Here is a 21,428-nt window from a genome sequence, read left to right on the forward strand (position 1 = left end):
TGGAGGGATTAAATTGTTAATTACTTCATTTGTGCAAGTTTGACATGAGGGGTTCATGATGTCACAACCGTTTGGGTATCACATCTGATAAATTGTTTTGTGTCATCTGTGACGTCAACTTTAGCGAGCTTGGTTCCCACAGAATAGCGAAGAAACACTTGGGTGGGTGCTGTCCATGCTAAACACAACCAACATATGCATGATATTGAATTCAATTAAAATATTTAATTAACATCAAATCAACATGACATTAAATAGAAAAATATTTAATGTTTCGACACATGAGGACTACATTTAAAAACTAATATTTCCACCCAAGTGATTTTTTGTTTGTGATTTGAAGTTAAACATATTGTTGTGGGCCGGGGGTCGGTGGCGAGAACGACCACGAGGTGGGGAAAGCTACGTCGTCTCCCATCAATCTCCCCCGGAATTGTAGGCCGTCGCTCGGATAACTCTATGAGCCGGCGGGTCGATTAACCGACCGTGGTCGCCAATATCTCAACCTCGTAGTGTAGGGTCTATTTGTCTATAACCAATTTACCTAATCAACTGCTCGATTTCGACTACCGGGGAAACCACGCCCTCAGCACGTCTTGCTCGAACCGGGTCACTCTACCGACTGCGGTAGAGTTCCAACTACCGACTACCAACTCCGGTTCGGGTGCAGCCGAGCGGAAACTGCCAAAGCCGTGCCGGCTGGAATGAACGGATTATCGGGGATAAAACCCCGCCTAAACAACTCAGATTCAAACCATGCTGGACCAATTCAAGAAGGGACGGAAACGAACTGGGAACATCTCTAACAACTTTTATTTACAGTAAATGAAGACACAAAGCAAGACAACGCGAATATGCAAGAAGTATTTACAATGATCCAAAAACACTTATTCAGTTCAACTTAAAGACGGGCCCACACGCAGACACACACACAAATGAAAAGAAAACCCAGAGTCTTTATTGGACCCTCGCACCCGTGGAGAGAGACAAGCTGGGGGGTTAGAGTTCGGTGGGTACCTGGCTGTCGGAGGGAAAGGAGTACTCTGCAATGCGGCACCTGCCAAAGTTCGTCGGTTTGGTCCCAGTCGCACGTGTGGGACTCGTGGCTCGTGGCGGAGCTCGTGTGGCGAATAGTCGGGGTCAAAACCAGCTAAGAACTCCTCTAACAGCCACCGTGAACAACTGGTTCTTCAGTCACCGTGAACAAAACTGGCCCCTCGCAACCGCTGCTCGTAACCACTCCTCGTAACCACACAAGAACTCTCGTCCATAGAACTCCTCCTTTCACTACTCCACACAGCCCTCGAACCCCTCTTTTTTCCTCAGACGCGCCCCTCTCTTAAATACCACGAGAGGAAAAAAAGAATGCCTTCGTACAGGGCGGAGCTCCGTGAAGCACGCGCCAGTGTCCGCCTTGATTGGACAGGGTTCCACGGCATGCCTTTCCGTGGCGGGGCCTTGGCCCCTGCCGGGAAACCCCAGCTAGTCTTCCACGCGGGTTCATACTTGACGAGCAACAGTATCAATGTTGCACAGGCCGTCGTGCAAGAGTTACAACGTTTGTGGAAGGAAGTTGGTGGAAGCGGCAAGGAACGGCTGCAAGACCCTGCCTTGGCAAGTCAGAGTGCTTGTAGACAGCGGGTGGGTAGTGGATCGTGATGGGGAATGGAATGGTTGTTTGTTGGATGTAAAGATTTCATAACCTAACTAAAAAAGAAATCGCAACGCACACCTTTGATTCTCCCACAAGACAAAAGGAAAGGGATCTGACGACACACATACTTAACGACATAACTGACTTTTGGGACATCTGTATGTTGAATGCAAATGGTTTTCAGATCCGTAACAATATCTTGGAATTACTTGAAGTTCAACAAAATGATAATTCACAGCAAATGTGTTAACAAATTCTTATAATCACCCCAAAGAAGACAAATCGCAAACATTCATGATGCTCAATGACTAAATAAAGAAACTGGTAAGATTCTGTGAACCTACCACCTTACTATCTGTCCACGTGATATAACTATCCTGTTTAATCACATGAGCAGATAGAACATGGGTCATGAGAGTGGGGGTTGGGTGGAGGAAGAGGTAGGATGAAGTGGGGGGGGGGCTTCACAAAATACTGCACAACTTTTCATCAAATGAATATTGATGAGATGTAATAGTGTCTTTCCACAAACGTGAGCCATAAACTCATAGTTTAAAGGAAGCAACAGTTTCAACCTACTCATACATGCATTGAGGGATACGGCTCAGAAAGTTTAAAAGTCTAGAATGAACACAAGCTTTGAAATGGATAACTTTGCAGTAAGATTGCACTCAAGTCATTGTCTGTGGAGAAACGCATTGTGGGTGGAGAGGTTGGATCAAGTAAAATGTATTTATGAAGCTTCTCCACAGGGAAGTACCAGGAACCACTAAACAAATGCAAACACGAGTACAAAGGCACATCAGTGCTTGTGTTGACATGTACTCATGGAAGCTTGACCGCAGGTAGGTCATCATTAGTGTAATAATTATGAGGAAATGTTGAGTTGAGATTTGGAGGCCTGAGTAAAGTTCAGTTTACACAGTAGAAGTGACATAACAGAACGACATAATTTCAGGTTTGAAACGATAATTCACGAACGTTCAACCTGTGTAAGTTACATTCCTATCTCAGGCAAAACTTGTGGCAGGGTAAATCGAGTAATACAACGCAGATATTTCACCACAGGAAGGCCAGCACGACGGAGGTTAATAAAAGGATGATGGCAAGACAAGCGACAGTTTTGTTCAAAGGTATTGAGAGACAACGAACAGTCTGTGAACACATCGTGTTATTGGTCAGGCGAGCTCCATGGTGCCAAACTTGTCGTTGGTCAGGTTAGCACCAAGCGGCCAAACTTGTTGATGAAACTGTGCGTGTATCCAATCGATATTCACCCATTCGTCTTGCAGGTGCGAACACCATTGGGCGTGTTACGTGTTTCCGCTCAGATTTTCAGTTGTACCAGCCGCGGGTGCGCTCAACAGCCTTTTCCCACCGATGGAAAGTGTCCATCGTCGAGAGTTGACCCTTCCGTGGAAGGAATTTCTGGTGCTTACCACACATGGCAACCAGCTGGGAACGGTCGGTCCAGAAACCTTAAAAATGAGAGGTGGTACAACGATGAGTATGATAAGGAAATGCAATAAAAGGACAACCAATACTCACTCATATTGTACCTTTAAGGTGGAGGGAATAATCAGAGAACCTTCAATTAAACAAATCGGAATAAGTCTCAGCTAAAATGTAAATAAGACTCCATGAGAAAGGCAAAAGATACTCATGTAATTTAAGAACCAGGGAAATTATAACCCCTTCTTGGAACTCCCAGAGCATCAGTGGGAACTGCAACTTACAAAACAATTCCTGATTATGATATTCTATCTTGTTTAAATTTTTGTGTTTTTTTGCAGTGTTGAGGCTCGTGGATGAGCTCGGACACAGAATGGATCAGCATGAAACAGACCAAAAACTTGAAGGGCACTTGGTAGAGCGCATACCTTTGCCACGTAATGCCTGATCCACAAAAACATATCGGACCCACTACATTTTTGAAATATCAGGCTATATATCGCTTTTGGCCCTGACTCTCTATGGTGAAGGATCACTTTAAAATTAAATAATTCTCATATCCGGATCCAGATTCAGATCCACCAAAATCAAACGAATTATTCCTTGTCACACACCCAACCGGTCCTCAAAGTTTCGTTTGAATCGGTCCACAACTTTTTGAGATATCGTGCTAAATACCGGTTTCGTCCTACTGTATCTCCCAATGGTGAAGAATCACTTAAAAAATTACCAGATCCGGATATGGATTCGGATCTTCGCCAAAATGATTTATGTTGTAATTATTGTTTTATTACACTTCAAATTTAGAACATACACGTCTGTTATTGTTTGTCATAGAATATTTTAATATTGGAAGGATTATTTATCTATCTATAATTCCAGCAATGTGTGTGTGTGTGTGTGTGTGTGTGTGTGTGTGTGTGTGTGTGTGTGTGTGTGTGTGTGTGTGTGTGTGCGTGTGTGCGTGTGTGTGCGTGTGTGCGCGTGTCTGCGACCACCGTTTCTCAACGACCGCCGGTCCGATCTCATTGAAACTTGCCAGGAATATTGCCGGGGACCCGCGGATGTGCCTTTTCAAGGTTTGATATCAATCGGACAAGCGGTTCCCAAGTTACGGCCATTTATCTGTCAACCAATGACAGGACACGGTGCTATGACATCACGAATGACGTCACAATTAATGTTTGTTGAATTTTTTTATTTTTTGGGGGGGGGGCACGATTGACGTCACAATTATTTTTCTTCTTCGTTTGGTATGACGTCACAATCGACACTGGGGACCTGAGTATGTGCCTTATTATTTATTATTATTGTTGTGCTTGGTAGACATTTATGAATACATTTACAGAGAGAGGGGCGAGAGAGGAGGGGGGAGAGAGGAGAAGGGCGAGAGAGGGGGAGAGAGAAGGGCGAGAGAGGGGGGAGAGAGAAGGGCGAGAGAGGGGGGAGAGAGAAGGGCGAGAGAGGGGGAGAGAGAGAAGGGCGAGAGAGGGGGGGAGAGAGAAGGGCGAGAGAGGGGGGGAGAGAGAAGGGCGAGAGAGGGGGAGAGAGAAGGGCGAGAGAGGGGGAGAGAGAGAAGGGCGAGAGAGGGGGGAGAGAGAAGGGCGAGAGAGGGGGAAGAGAGAAGGGCGAGAGAGGGGGGAGAGAGAAGGGCGAGAGAGGGGGAGAGAGAAGGGCGAGAGAGGGGGGAGAGAAGGGCGAGAGAGGGGGGAGAGAGAAGGGCGAGAGAGGGAGGGAGAGAGAAGGGTGAGAGAGGGGGCGAGAGAGGGGGCGAGAGAGGGGGCAAGAGAGGGGGCAAGAGAGGGGGCAAGAGAGGGGGGCAAGAGAGGGGGGCAAGAGAGGGGGCAAGAGAGGGGGGCAAGAGAGGGGGGCAAGAGAGGGGGCAAGAGAGGGGGCAAGAGAGGGGGGCAAGAGAGGGGTGAGAGGGGGGGAGAGTCGGGGGCACGAGAGAGAGGGGCGTCACAATTCTTCTTCTTCGTTTGATATGACGTCACAATTGATGCTGGGGACCTGATACTGCAGGCACGAAGCTGCACATACTGGCACGCCCCTACGGGCACGCCCCTACGGGCCTGCACAAGTTGAAACAATCTTTCAAATAATTGAAACTTAAGGGAGGATTATTGAAATATGAACTCGGTAGAAAATCAGAATAAAAACAGACCATGGCATGGTGGATAGGCCCAGGCAGGAAAAGCATGCCTCAACAAGTTTGGTCTCAGAGGCTGTGGGCAGTCGTGTGATTGGCTCTTGAGGGGCGAGGGTGTACCTAGAATGCTAGATCTAAAAATGCATGAACCAGAGAGAGATGAGGACCGAGAGACCCACACAACGTCGACAGAGGGAGTAATCAGATCAAGGAAAAGAGAAGTTGGTGAAATCACTTCGTAGGGATCGCATCAAGTCGTGTTTGAGGGGGTTCTCCTTTTGTGTCGCACTCAGGGGTGGGGGGATTCTCCCTTGAAAATGAGCATCTTTTAGATACTTAGCATTACATTGGTGTCTCGGCCTCAGGTGGGGCTGACTTAGCTATCTGGAGTATCAGGCATCCTAACCCTCATCCTAACCACAACTCAGATATCTGGAGCTGTTTCTGCAGAGCTTGTGAGCTCCTATCGGTCTGTTCATCATGCTGATGATTCAACACAGTAAGGTGAAAGCGATTCCCCGCAAAGAGGCTGACGTCGTAAATTTACAACGAGAGACGTTAAGCAAAGCTCCGTTTCTCAGCACCATTGTGCTACACAGATGTAATAACATTGTCTTCTGGGACTGCTTCACCATCCGGTTCACAACTATCTTTGTTTTAAATTAGTTGCAAAAGCCTGTATTGCTCATTCTATCTCAAATCAGGCACATATAAATCTTACTGGCCTGGCTTCAAATTTAGAAATGGTGAAATGAGACATGTAAATTTTGCTTTTGCATCGTGCTTAATTCGGATAGGTTTAAAATGGTCAAATTGGGTAAATTGCAGAGTTCAGTTTATCTCATCAACATAGTGGCCCGTGTCCTATTTTACTAGTATTTGGTTAAGCTGCTCATTTTCTCCAACAGCTTGGAATGCAGGCCGCAACTGCATTTGTGACGTGGGGGTGGTTCCTGCCTTCCTGAGTATGATCTGACCACCATTCGTGATCCCTGAAAACATCACAGTAAACCCTTAAATATCATGGTTTTGACCAATCTTGGGAAACCTCTATGCATAGATTTAGTTATCGCAGGGCTCAATTTCAAGCAATCGTAGTTTTTGAGCCGAGTTGTGATGGTTATCACACCACGATGCTTTCGCACACCATTAATAATGGAATGTTGTCAAAATTTAAAATGATACAATAGACAAAAGTGATTCTTTTTATTTGATTTATTTGCTGGTTTACTGGAGCTGCAGAACAATGTATAAAATTAATGCATTGACAGATTACAAAGGAAAACTATTTAGGGGATTAATAAGGGAGGAAAATGGTGGGGACGATGGGGGAAAGTTTAATCACTCCTGAATGTTTAATCTGTTTCAATGCAGCAGGAGACCTCTTTGTAAAGCCAATTTATATTTATTTTACATGTGAATTTCAATTGTGATGTGTTTATTTTTGGCTGCCACTGACATTCCTCTATATTTCCTCAAAGCACAGGAGCATAAACCCCGTAATTCCATAGAAAATAGGTTTTAACCATCGCGGTTTTGAATATCGGGGTAGTTTCGAGGAACTCAACCCCCACGATATTTAAGAGTTTACTGTATGCATTTCCATAGTAGCTACTGCAAGGGGTTCAGTCTCTTAAATGCAGAGGAATTACCATCAGCCATAATCTTTCCTGGGCCGAACACATAGCAAAGTTGGCTTCCAAAGCCAGACACAGACTGGGAATCCTCCGTCGATCAAAGTCTTTCTTTGGAAAAATCATAACTACTCACAGTCAACAAGGTCTCTTTACCCCAATGGAGTACAACTATCCCCTATGGACTGGGGTCCCAATGTCACATCCGTTTTTTTTCTGGATTTTGTGGCATCTAAAGATCTCAACATGATTTGACTGTACCATTATCAGACTGAAGCAAAAGGCCTGTTGCTCTTACATCACAGGCAGGTGTGTGGCCTCACATTTTTGTTATTACTAGCAATGAGCTCATCCTTAAAGATGGTATGAAGAGGAAGCAGGAGTTGGAAAACAAGTTTAGTATAGTTCCGCTGTATAAAAAAAAAAACAGCATGATCCCTCTCAGGGATAGTGTGGGGTAATTGGTTGGGGATAAAAAGGGGCAGGTAAAACACAAGATAGGGGACAGATTGGGTTTAGGGATAGGTAAAAGAAACAGATTGATTGAAAACACTGTGGATGTTTGCAACAGTTAGTTTATGATCTTATGTTAAACAACGTTGTGTGTTAAACATCTCCCTGTACCATGTCAAACCCTTGTGTGAAATTCTGACTGTTCTGCAAATTACACTTCAATATATTTCTTTGCATATAATTCCATACATCATTCACAAAGTGTGTTTGTTTGTTTGCTTGTGTTTTACAGTGGCACATCAAGCCCTGCTTCCTCTTCCTCCTGTCTGTAAGGACTGGATCTTTGTTCTAAAAAAAAACTGATGTTTATGATGTAAAAGTCATCATGGCCGAGTGTTTAAAGTCACTGACTTGTAAGCCATTGGATATGGTTTAAAACCAGCAAAACAAAGTTCGTAATTTATTTATTCTTGGGTATGAAAAACGCTTCGCACGTGTGAGCACGCGCGCGTGCACACACACACACACACACACACACACACACACACACACACACACACACACACACACACACACACACACACACACACACACACACACACACACACACACACACACACACACACCCCTTTCCAAAATCACGATTTAAAACACAAATTTGTCAAAATATTGAAGATATTGTTGCGGATCCGGGGTGGCGGGATTCTCGCCCGACTCTTGGCGCCACCCTCACCACCGCTGTCTCCGGGGTTTATAATGCCGGCCGGCTCGGCACAGGCCTCGGGTCACGCATCTTCAATCGTGATACCAACGCAATCCTTGTACCTTACCAGTTGGGGAAATAGAACCCCGGTTACAGACTGGTTTTGTCAGATGCCAAGCGTTTTCTGCCAGTCGGTAACCATTTTGGTTTTATATGCTAATCGAACGGATAGTTCCTCAACACGACACAAATTAATCCAGAGCGGCCACTTCATACGAACCAACCAGATTCATTGGGGAACGCCGAGGAATACAACACAAGCAAAACATTCATGACTGTTTTTATTAACAATCTTTAACCTGTTCTTAACTAGGGAACTACGGATTACAGGTTTCGAGGGGGTCGCTACCGAGATATGCCTCATACAACGTGCAGACAAGACAGACAGCATGCATGCAGACAAGACAGAGTACTTGGTGAAGTTTCATGGACGAGAGGGAAGTGTCAAAAGCACGAATGTCGCTCGTAACAAGCGGATGTCCACGGATTTGAGCCCCCAGCTCGAACTCGAACACGCCGCGTGGCGAGACTGCGCTCGCCTTCCTTTTCCGCACCACACGCGGTCTCCACGCGCTCTGACCCCGCGCAAGGTCGACGGCACAAGACCGTCAGATTGACGATGGGCCTCAGCTGATCTCTCTCTAGGTCCAGCACACAAATCCAGGCCTGGCCTGCTCACCAGACAAGGCCCAAATCGAGGCGCCGGGCTCCAGCAAGCGGATCGGCAAAAGTGTCGAGCCGTGAGGTGAGTAAGGACCGTCAGAGGCTCCGTCGTTTCCTCTCTTGCCTTCCCACCTCGAAGCCTGACTTCTCAACTCCGTCCTCTCAGTTTCTTTCTCTACAGAATCACCATTTCTTTCCTTTTCCACGCTCGCCTCTCAAAGCCGGCTACCGTTTCTCTCACGGCAGAATCACCTCCTCATAAGAGTCGATCGCCTCCTCGACGTACAGGCCGCCTCTCCCACTGCCCAAAAAGGCAGACTTGACGCGCAGGCCGCCTCTCCCACTGCCCAAAAAGGCAGACTCGACGCGCAGGCCGCCTCTCCCACTGCCCAAAAAGGCAGACTCGACGTGCAAGCAGCCTCTCTTACTGCTAAAAATGCAGACTCGGCGCGCTCAGGTTCAGCGTCTCTCCCGGCAGATCCAACACTGTCCCTCTTTCGTTCGCTCGCTTCGAAAACCCGAGCACCCCTCGAAAAACCGACTATTTTCCCAAACTGAACCCTTTTTTACCAGGTCTTCATTCGCTCGCTTGCGAGCCACTGCTCCTCCCCCTTTACGAAGCCGACAAACTCCTGCCCTCAATTTCACTTCCTCTTTTTGGTCACACCCTCTCAGCCGACTGGGCGGGGCCTCGTCCGGGATGGGGAAGGAAAAAGAGGGAGCTTGCGATCGACCACCACCGCACAACCAATAAACAGCCTCTTACATCTCCCGACACACATGTAACGTCCATTTTACCAAACATGCATTTAATGGGGGATCTGAGCTAATCCTATATTTAGTAGCCTCATAAGGGCCATTTCCGTAACAATATGTATCCATATTCTTAAATTAATTATGGTTATTATTGACTGATACTTTTATCTAAGAATAAATGAAGTGTGAATAAATTGGAGAGAAATATATAATTTATGTGAGCAGTCTGGTTATGCTCTGGAGTTCATTACAACACTGTTAGGAAAAGATGGACTCGAACATAATACATAAACTAATTAAATAAATCCTAATGTCAACGTTCCCCACTGTTTTGTCCTTCCCTTTCCCACCCCTCGTCTCATGCCCCCCTCATTGTTTGTTCGCTCTCATATGAGCCTTGACAATGTATACAAAAAAAAGAAAAGAAAAAAAGTGGAGTTGAGGCAGTTATCAAGGCAAAATGGGGTCTCCGATTATACGTAAATACAGATTTGATTTTTTTTCCTACAATAAGTGTTGTTATATTCTTAAGGATTCATGGAAATCCCTTGAAAGTGCTTTTGGATTCATATTGCAATGATTTATTTTATCAGATCGCAATTAATAAATTTCCTACTGGATTCGTACTTTTTCACCCTCTGTATATAAATTTTTTTATTTCTTTTTTAAATCGCCTCTTCTCTGGTCTTGCTTTGTCTGCTCTCTCAGGCCCCTCCCACCTCCAGCTCCACCAATACCCTCCTGGGTCAAACTCCCAAAATCCAGCCTGACCACGAACCTCCACTCTTTTGTTCCTCTTTTGTTCCTCTTTTCTTCCATTTGTGGAACTGTCCTCCGAGGGCTGTTCAACACTACTTTTCCCTCCAGAACTAGAAGGAGGTGATGCACCACCATCTCATGACACCCTTTATCCCAATACAAATCAACAATTCCATTAACATGACTTAGGCCGCAACTCAATTCAACATTCTCATTTCCAGGCTTCTGTTTCCTCCCCTCTTCTCTCCTCGTTTTCTGTTATTTCATTCCATTGCTTATTGCATCTACCTGTAGCCCCACTGCCCCAACTCTGTCAGTATGTTCCCTTTTTGCCCTTTGTTACCTCACTCTTCCATGAACCTAGATCTTGGATAGAAATAAAAAGATAACTACACAAAAAAAAATACACACTGCAATGACTCATTGATCGTTTTTTCACTCCACAAAGGAAAACAGACTCACCAACAACAAGCCCCGCCATGAAGGCTGCCCCCTGGCAGGACATATTTGTATACTTAGGTCTGTGTACCGGTTTCCCCAACACATCAGCCGTTTGCTGCACCACAAAGGTGTTGTTAGACACCCCACCATCAACCCTGAATAAACAGCAACAGCAGGTCATCATTAAATAATAAAAAACACAAACAACAAAAATAAAGCATTTATACCTGACCGACTCGGATCACAATGTGTGGATCAAGGAGCATTTATGGAATTTTGTTTTGAAAAAAAAAACCCCACCAAAAAACAAACAATACAAGCACCGTATTTTTCAGCTTATAAATTGATGTGGAGTACAAGTCACATTGGCCAATTTATGACAAACCTGATGTTCGAAACGGCAATCCCAGTTTCTGTCTCCATTGAATCCAAAAGTTGTTTGTTCCTGAAAAAAAAAACAAAGATGAATAAATCCCATGTGCATTCATAATCTAACCCGTTTCCTTCCACTTCCTGTCCTGACACCATTAGCTTCTTACCTGAAGATTAGAGACTCCAGGATTGCTCGAACTATGTGGGCTGGAGTGGTTGAGGGACGCAAGCCAAACATCGCCGTGCAGGCAGAGGGGTCATTCACTGGAAGCTATGAATGTAAATTACAAAGCAGTTGTCTTTGCAGTCAAATTAGGGGACATTTAGTAATCATGGATGAAATTGGTGGAGGGGTTGAGGGTTAATTTATGAAACTTCAAAACTATGAGGAAGGAGGAAAAGAGAGAAAGAAGGTGAATTGGATGTGGGGAGAGTGGAAAGAGAAGGGAGAGAAGGTTGGGAGTACACAGGAAAAAGGGGAGGATATGGAATTTTGGGGGGCAGAGGGAGCTGAATATGGAATTTTAGGGTGTGGGGAGGGGCAAAATAAGTCATACTGTGCTGACATTTTAATACTTTTAATAGAAATAAAAATGATAATTAAACAAAGTGTGGAGAATGGAATGGCTTTGACAGAGTGTTGGGGATTACAATCAAATGCAATGACTTCATTCAATACCAGGATGTACAGTGTGGAGACTCAGTTATTGGGAGACACATTACAAACCTGAATTCCACTGAAAGATGGGACAAAATACACACCATCTGTATCTGGTACACTGTTTGCTATATCTGCTGTTTCGGCAACATCTGAGAAAAGCCCTGCAATACATGAAATAATACATTTGGCACCACAGCCGACACCCTGTAATACATTAGGCACCACAGCCGACACCCTGTAATACATTTGGCACCACAGCCGACACCCTGTAACACTGTTGCGGGGCCGGGTATCGGCGACGAGCACGACCGCTGGATGGATCAGCAGACGGCTCCACCGATCACCCGGAATTTAGATCGTACCTTTTCGGAAAACTCCGAAAAGTACGGGTCCCTTATCGGACAGTGAATCGTCAATATTTCTGCCACGTGGTACAGGGTTATTTGCCAATCTTCAAAATACCTAGAGATCCACGTGGTGACTTACCAAGTATTCACACCCTCGACGGCACCCGTACGGAACGAGCCGCTAGCGTACTCGAACCATGTGCGACCCGAGCGGACGGTCGCCGAGCTTCCATCGGTCCAAATGTCCCCTTTACAGCGGCAACAGCCTGGCTACTTCTCCAACACGCATCGTGTTAAACCAATAAAAGAAACACAAAACGAACAGATACATTTAACACATGGGTTTATTTATAACGGGGCAGGGGAGCATGTAAGAAGCAGAGTTATCAGACTATAGAGAATGCAAAGCAAATCATGTACAGCAAGGCACTTAACAATGGCTACTTAATGGACTGGCACCACACACACACACACACACACACACACACACACACACACACACACACACACACACACACACACACACACACACACACACACACACACACACACACACACACACACACACACACACACACACGAAACGGACCCCAAGTGGTCTTTATTGCGGCCTCCAGCTCAGGGGGAAAGCAAGCTGAAGACCAGATTCTGCCTCGGACCTGTCCACCTCGTGTGGTCTTAAAGCTTATTCGAACCCGGCACCAGTGAGAGGCAAGCCAAATCCAGACACCGATGAGCCGTGATCAGCCTCCCGAGCTCTGGCGGATCCTCACGCACTCCAGAACACGCGCTGGTCAAGACGAAGCGCCGATCCTTCGCAATCCGCTCGAATAGATTCAACAAACAACCACCAACTACTTTCTGTGCTCTCCGTTCCCTTTTAATACCTCTTGGGCACGGCTTGCTCAGGCATGGCCCATTCACCGTGGGTGGGGCCTGAACTTTCCCCTACTCGGCGCGCTGCCAAGCAAATCCGTCGGTGGGGCATGTTGCATTCCATGACTTGGAGTGCCCAAGCGAGCCGATGGGTGGGGCCTGACCTTTCCCCTACTCGGCATGCCGCCAAGCGAATCGGTGGGTGGGGCATGTCACATTCCATGACTTGGAGTGCCCAAGCGAGCGAGCAGAGAATGCCAGGAGCAGAGGGTTTTCATTGGTGTTGTAAAAATAAAAGGAAACCCTGACTATCAAAATAACTTCGCAGCGCATGTACATTTAATCACCCACTAAACACGCGACAAGGGAGCTATCTAACCACATTTACTTATCGATATAACTGAGCTATAGGTCCAGTATGTTGAGTGCAGTAAACTTCCAGATTCGTAACAATACATTTGGCACCACAGCTGACACCCTGTAATACATTTGGCACCACAGCCTCCCCCCCCACACACCCACACACCCCCCACACCCCCCCCACACCACACCCCCCCACCCCCACACCCCCACCCATGCACCACAGCAGTTGATGTGAAATCCTTCCTTTTCTCCAACAACCTCATCTCAGATCAATTTATTTTCAGACTAGGTCATTCTACCTTGGATACGCTGTTTCTACTTACCCAACAATGTATGGAGGCCCTCAATGTCAGACATGAGATCAGGGCCTTCTCTCATGACATAACTTGTACTTTTGAAACAGTCTGACATCCTGCCTTGCTATCCAAATTCTCTGCTTATGGCATCCAAGGCCTACTTCATACATGCATTACTTCCTCTCCTACCATACGTTCTCCGAGCCAACGTATGGCTCTCAACTGAATCCTTTAATCTCCCCTCCATGTTATGTCTCTTCTACTAATCTTCATCGCAAATCTCTGAGACTGGAAAATCCATTTTATATATTTGTTGATGACTCCACTCTCTGCAATGACATCCCTCATCCTTCAGACAGATAAGCAGCAGCCTCTTCCCTCTCTCCAGATCTTGACAAGATCACAAGCTGGTCAAACACTTGGAATGAGTCTTCCAATCCTGACAAATCTTACTCTCCAAAAGGACCTAAGACAAACTCTCACATCGACTTTCTTAGCAAACCTCTCGGAGAAGTTCAGTAACTCAAACTTGTGGGTCTCACTCTGTGTTGAGAAGATGTCTAATAGGATGATCTTTCTTGGGGAAACCACATTTCAAAGTTGGCCTCCAAAGCCAGTTACCAACTGAATATTCTGCCTCAAAATCCTTCATTGGCACATCCGAACTACTATCCAACTTCAAGACTTTCATTCGTAGCTTGATGGTATCGTGCTCTCCCATCTGGGCTGGCACTCCTCCTCACACCTTGCTCAGCTTCAATCTTGAACACCTTCATTTCCACAGGTCATTGCACCTACTGCCCTCAAAGGGGGAGCTCTTTGTGAGCCAATGCCCAACCATATATAGTGCCCAACTGTGTCTGCGAATGTCCTCCTGCAGTTGCGTTACTTTTTTTACGAGGTTGGTGGCAGGATTTGCACTCCGGCAACCGTAAAACCATTCATTCCGCAAAACCCACAAATGCAAAGAATTCTGAAAACCCACTCCGTGGGAGTACCTCCTGCACTGCTTCCCTTCGCAGGGCACCTCACTCGATGACGGGATTGGGGCAAAGCCCTCGGGACGCACATTCCTTGATGATGGAAGGAAAAGCATGGGGGTAACCTTCCCGGGTTGGATTGCGGTGGTGTGTGTCAGGGTGGAGCTGAGGTGTCATCCATCAGACGGCGGTCTCCTTGGGTTAATTTGAGGTGGTCCCTTTGAGTGGGTGTCTGGAATGTACTATCCCAAAGAGAGGATGATCACCTGTCTCTGTTATCATCTGAGCTCAAGTGCTTGAACATCGGGATTGCAGCACTCTCTGAGGTTTGGAGACCGGATCGTGGCGAGATCATGGCATGGTTAACACCTACGATCGGTCTGGTCGCTCTGATGGTGAACAGGCCCAAGGAGTTGCTGTAGCTCTGTCCAATAAGCTGACTCCAATGATAATAGAGATAAAACCTTCTTTCCTGTTGTTACTGGCATTAGTCAGGGGTGTGTACTGGCCCCCACACTTTTCAGCACTTGTATGGACTGGATTCTGGGGAGGATGTTGGAGAGATCATGCTGTGGTGCATCGTTTGGGAATGTCAAGATCTCTGACCTTGATTTCGCAGATGATGCAGTCATCTTTGCGGAGACTCCAGATATCCTTTTGGGAGCCCTCGAGGTGCTGAATGAGGAGTCGGAGCTGCTGGGATTAGGGGTTTCCTGGGTCAAAACTAAGATCCAGCCTTCCAATGACATCTTGGATGCTGCTATCTTGTCTGACCTGTTTGTGGTGAAGATGTTGATGTCACGGACAGATTCACTTACCTTGGCAGTGATATTCATGTCTGCCAGCTTTGATTCAGACGTCAAGAGACATCTGGGTCTGGCCTGGGGAGTCATGGATTTACTGGATCATGGGGTGTGGTGCTGCCGGTACCTGTGCAGGATGACGAAGGACCGGGTCTTCAGGTCCTTGGTGCTTCCAAGTCTTGCTCTGCGGATGTGAGACTTGAACTCTGACCAGGGATCAGAGACAGCAACTTAATTCCTCTGGTATCAGGTTTTTTCGGAGAATTATTGGCTATCACTGGTCGAACTTTCTGAGAGACTCAAATGAGATTTGTTACCTGCATAGTCCATGAGCATCAGCTGTGGCTGTATGGATATGTGGCTCATTTTCCTGATGCTGATCCTGCTCACCGGATTCTCTCAATGAGGGAGCCTCGTGAGTGGAGGAGGCCAATGGGCCGACCATGTGACTCGTGGTTGCAGCAGGTTGATCAGCATCTCAGAGATTGGGATGGGCCAGGCATCTGTCAGGGAGATTGTCAGACGGAGGCCCCTGGTGTACCGGCAAAAAGTGGACTCAGCGACACGCTGCTCCGGCACATGCTCCCATACCTGACCTGACCTGCTGCCCTCTCCAAATCCCCTCCCCCCTCCATATATATGTAAGGCATACTCGATCCACCTGCAACCCCCTTCGAGTGAAACTCCCAAAAGGCAGGATCACTGCTCACCTCTACTCGTTGTCAGTCTCCATCTATTTTGTCCCTTGGCTCTGCTGTTGGTTCCCCCATCTCAGAAGTTCCTTTTGTTCTGTTGCATGCTGATCCATTCTGTTTTCTCAATCTTCCATGAGCATTGACTATGGACATTGCCAAGTGTCATTCCAGCAGGAGCATTGCCAAGTGTCATTCCAGCAGGAGCAGTGTAAAATCTGACCAATTTAAACAACACAAGCTAATAATTGTGATGCAGCATAGTGAAGCGGCAGCAATCACGATGCGGTGCGGCATTGTAAACGCAATACATCGGTGCGCCGGCATTAAAGATGAGGCCCAACAGAGTGCTTGCAATTACGACGTGGCGTGATGGAGAGCCGGCAATTGCAATGCAACACAATGGAAAGTCGGAAATCTCAATGCGGTGCGACGGTTTGCCGGATATTGTGAAGCGGTGAGGCAGAGCGTTGGCGATCGTGACATGATGGAAATTGGAGATCTGTTGGAGAGTGGAGTTTCAATTTCCCTAGATTAAAGCCTTGGAGATGAGATAGATGATACTAGGGTTTTTAACTCTTGAGCTTGAGTTCATCTCAAGGAAAATTCCATCTTGTCCATAAATGGGCAACAAAGCAGGGGAGGCAAAAGAGGCCATATGGCTTCATTTGAACCTTGAACTGGAGGCTAACAGTTCTGTGTCCCAATCACAATCATGCTCAAAATGTAAAACTTGAGGTGCAAAGATTAGAACCAATTTGGAAAACTTTATTTATTTATTTATTTATTTATTTATTTTTTAAACATCCACGACTCGTACCACATTAGAGCTTTAATATCAACACCTCGCACTCCATAGTAATATTAAACATCCACTACAATTACTCCGTAGTAGTTTTAAACACCAACACTGGCAGCAATTTTCAACATCCAGTACTAGTTGTAGCTTTAAATGAGCATTTTAAAATGTTTGCTTTTATTAAAAGAAAAGCTTGATGACTCTTCTTTTAATTTGAATGATGATTTTTTTTATTTTAAAATTTGAAGACTTTTTTTTAGAAAGAAAAAAAAAATTAGATTTAGAAATATTTAGTAAGAAATAGAAAAATATTTTATTTAGAAATAAAAAAAACATTTTTAGAGAAAAAAAAAGGTTCAAAGATTAAAAAAAAAAAAAGACATCAAACTTTTTTAAATTTCAAGACAGTTTAGTCAAACAAACTAAACATGCATTTCAAACTCAGTGCCAATAGTTGAATAAATCTTGGTGTCAATAACCCTGTGAAGGTAAAACCCACATGTTTCGGGCTGCAGTTTGACCCAAAACGTACCCAAGTTTCCAGCCCACTCGATTGTCGTTCCAGTGTCCGATGCATTCCCTTCAGCCAAGAATACAACTTCATCTCCAATCTTCCAGCCAATCAGGGGGTACAGTCCTGACAGACACATGCAAGAGGATGAGCGTGTGTGTGTGTGTGTGTATGTATGTATGTATGTATGTGTGTATGTGTGTATATATATATATATATATATATATATATATATATATATATATATATATATATATATATATATATATATATATATATATATATATATATATATATATATATATATATATATATATATATATATATATATATATATATATATATATATATATATATATATATATATATATATATATATATATATATATATATATATATATATACCTACCTGGTGTTGGCGCAGTGGTTAGAGCAGCGGCTTGGAATCCAAAAGGTCCTGAGTTCAAGCCCCGTTGGGCCACTGAATTAATACACCAGGGGGTTGACTCAGCCTGTCATCCTTCTGAGGTCGGCGAAATGAGTACCAGTATACTGGGCCGGTGTCTACCCTGGTTAAAATAGGTGTACCATATCCCTGTGTCGTAAAAGGCGACCAGGGTTGCGTCAGGAAGGGCATCCGGCGTAAAACATGTGCCAAATCACTATGCGGATCATACGGATGATCCGCTGTGGCGACCCCTAACAGGAGCAGCCGAAAGAAGAAGATAGATACACACACATACACACACACACACACACACACACACACACACACACACACACACACACACACACACACACACACACACACACACACACACACACACACACACACACACACACACACACACACACACACACACACATACACACACACACACACACACACACACACACACACACACACACACACACACACACTGAAACGCAAAAGAAACTTACTACTTGTTTGAAATGTAATAAAATTGTAACAGTTCAAAATAAAACAAACCAACAATTGCTCATTGAAACATTGGCATTTTATTGATGACATGTCAAGTTTTTGACCAAGATACACCATCTCATAAGTTTGTTCTACAGTACAGAACAGCACAGGGTGCAATGTCAGTCCCCTTTCAATAGCGTGTGTGGCCACCATTGTTTTGGATACAGGCAGTGCATCGTCGGCGCATACTGCCTACCAGTCTTTGGATGGATTGCTGCTGGATTCTGTCCCACTCAGTCCTCAATGTCTGAAGCCATCTGATTTAGGCCGAAGTCATATTTGCTCGACGGCGAGGATACGGCGGCCGTATGCCCTCTGAATTGACAGAAACGTATGGCGGCCGCAGAGTTTCTGCGGTGGCCTCAGGGTGGCCCTACGCCGTTTAGCTATATTTTACAGGTCGTAAGGTCGCCGTGGAATAACATGGAGTTATAACTTTTTTCATTTCTACGTTCGCCGTAGCAATTCGACAAGCCGAAAAAAAAAACTGGTAAAAAAACAAATAAAAAAAATTAACCCATTCGTTACAGTCCGTCTGGCCGCACGTTTGCCTTCGGGCCCCCTGCGGTCGCCTTGCGGGCACCTTGAGGCTACCTTGAAAATTATATGGCCGCCGCAAGGCCCCCTTAAGGTCACCGTGCGACATCAAATCAAAGACCGTACGGCAACCCCACGTTTTCGGTCTCCACAATTTATAAGACCTAAGGCCTAAGTCACATTTGCTCGACGGCGAGGATACGGCGGTCGTACGCCCTCTGAATTGACAGAAACGTGCGGCGGCCGCAGAGTTTCTGCGGTGACCTCAGTGTGGCCCTACGCCATATGGCTATATTTTACAGACCGTAAGGTCACCGTGGAATAACGCGGAGTTATAACTTTTTTTTCATTTCTAGGTTCGCCGTAGTAATTCGACAAGCCGAAAAAAAAAACCTGGTAAAAAATAAATTAATTAATTAACCCATTCGTTACCAATGTCTGGCCGCACGTTTGCCTTAGGGCCCCCCTGCGGTCCCCTTGGGACACCTTGCGTCTGCCTTGAAAATTCTATGGCCGCCGCAGGAACGCCCTAAGGTCACCGTGCGACATCTAATCAAAGATCGTATGGCAACACCACGTTTTCGGTCTCCACAATTTCTAAATATGTCGTGCGGCTCCCCGAAAAATAAAAACATATGTGACTGCTACATTGTGTGACCGTGGAAATACTGCGGCCGCCGTATAATTGCTAGTGGCCGTAGATTTTGGAGACCCCATGGCCGCCGTGGCAAATGTGACTTAGGCCTAAATACGCCGTGTGGCTCCCCGAAAAATAAAAACATATGTGACTGCTACATTGTGTGACCGTGGAAATACTGTGGCTGCCGTATAATTGCTGGTGGCCATAGATTTTGGAGACCCCACGGCCGCCGTGGCAAACGTGACCTAGGCCTTAGGACCATCTGCCTGTCCTGCCTTGCAGTGGTGACTCTTGGCCTCCCTGATCGAGGTCTGTCATCTGCAGATTTGTGGAGGGTGTCTGTCCACCAGGGCCGATATCGTCTGGTGTGAACAGCCAAGGCGACGTGCCACCTCAAGGTAGCTCAATCCGCCTTGCAGTATGCCCAAGGCACACTGCCGTTGATCCCTTGACAATCGTGGCATGTTGATTGAAATGCCCATTTTGCACTGGCCTTTTTAAAGCCAATATCAAGACATCACATGCAGCTCATTAAAATCATCCCGTACCCCTTGGCTAATCACTGACATCAAAACGGCTGTTAACAGCTGTGCTATGAAGTGACCATTAAAAGGTTCAAGTGACCATCCGTGACCGTTTTGTCTGACAGTGAGGACACTATTGTCCACAAATTAGTTCACACATTTACTACACGCAGTGTTATTGTTGATATTTGAAGGTTTAAAAGGTGGTAAGTTTCTTTTGCGTTTCAGTATATATATATATATATATATATATATATATATATATATATATATATATATATATATATATATATATATATATATATATATATGGTCAAGTGCGTACACAGGGTGTTTCAAAAAGACTTGGACAACTTTGGTTGTTAATACATTAATACAATGATACCCTTTGTTTTATATGATACAGAAAGCATGGTGTTGGCTTCGTGGTTACGGTGGCTGGCTTGGGATTGTAGGGTCCCGAGTTCGAGCCTTGTTGGCCACTGAATTAACACCAGGTGTGGTTGACTCAGCCTATCATCCTGAGGTCAGCGAAATGAGTACCAGTGTACTGGTGTAGGGGCACAGCATCAGCGGCATAGTCGCATCCCAACAAAATGATAGCTACCTGGCAGCCAAACTGCCATATGCAAGAAGAAGAAATGATACAGAAACTCATGAAGTTTTCGATATTTTCAGGTCTGGTGGTTTCATGCAAAAGAAAATGGCGACTCCACAGGAAAAAGTTCAGTGCGTCAAATGGTTCAGAGATGAGATCTGACACGCAAGTTCAGCGTAATTTGCACACAAGGTATGGAAGGAATCCGCCAGTATGGACTAGTATAAGAGAGTGGTACAAGGGGTTCAGGAGACTGGAAGTTGTCAGAAACAGAAAAGTACCATTGACCAAGCACAAGTGCAGCAGATGTTGAACAAGTGCATGAATCATTTCAACAAAATCCCAGAAAATCAATTTGACACGCATCTAGAGAACTGGGACGACCAACCGCCACTGTACACAGGATTTTGCGGAAAATACAAGCTTTATGCCTATAAGGTGCAGAATCTATAGGAACTCAAACCAAACAATGGACCCAAACGCAAGGCAAATGGTCAGTCACAAAGAGAATGATGAAGATTACCTGAAAAGTTAATGTTCACAGATGAAGCTTGCTTTCATGTACAAATGAAGGTCAACTGGCACAATGTGTGGATTTGGGGCTCTGAAAACCCCCACGTGCTCATTGAACACATGTGGCAGTCCAAAGGTCAATGTGTGGTGTGGCCTTCTCCATGAATTCTTTGTGGGTCCGTTTTTCTTTGCGGAGGATATAGTGAC

At 45.4% G+C, this 21,428-nt stretch overlaps 1 protein-coding gene across 3 annotated transcripts in view; it reads right to left on the reverse strand.

Annotated features, from left to right (window-relative positions):
• Positions 1-794: 794 nt before the first annotated feature.
• Positions 795-21,428, reverse strand: part of GK5 (glycerol kinase 5) — a 124,356-nt gene continuing 103,722 nt past the window's right edge. For all 3 annotated transcript variants that reach the window (XM_085854119.1, XM_085854120.1, XM_085854118.1), the window contains 6 exons: positions 17,446-17,550; positions 11,824-11,918; positions 11,264-11,367; positions 11,110-11,169; positions 10,746-10,879; positions 795-3,132 (listed from right to left, as the gene is read on the reverse strand). In XM_085854119.1, coding sequence (XP_085710245.1) covers positions 2,990-3,132; positions 10,746-10,879; positions 11,110-11,169; positions 11,264-11,367; positions 11,824-11,918; positions 17,446-17,550 — 641 coding nt within the window. In that variant the 3' untranslated portion in view covers positions 795-2,989. The remainder of the gene's footprint in view (positions 3,133-10,745; positions 10,880-11,109; positions 11,170-11,263; positions 11,368-11,823; positions 11,919-17,445; positions 17,551-21,428) is intronic.

The sequence above is a fragment of the Eptatretus burgeri genome, chromosome 14 (genome assembly GCF_056783735.1).
Source record: "Eptatretus burgeri isolate ZD-2024b chromosome 14, Ebu_testis_v1, whole genome shotgun sequence".
Lineage (NCBI taxonomy): Eukaryota > Metazoa > Chordata > Myxini > Myxiniformes > Myxinidae > Eptatretus > Eptatretus burgeri.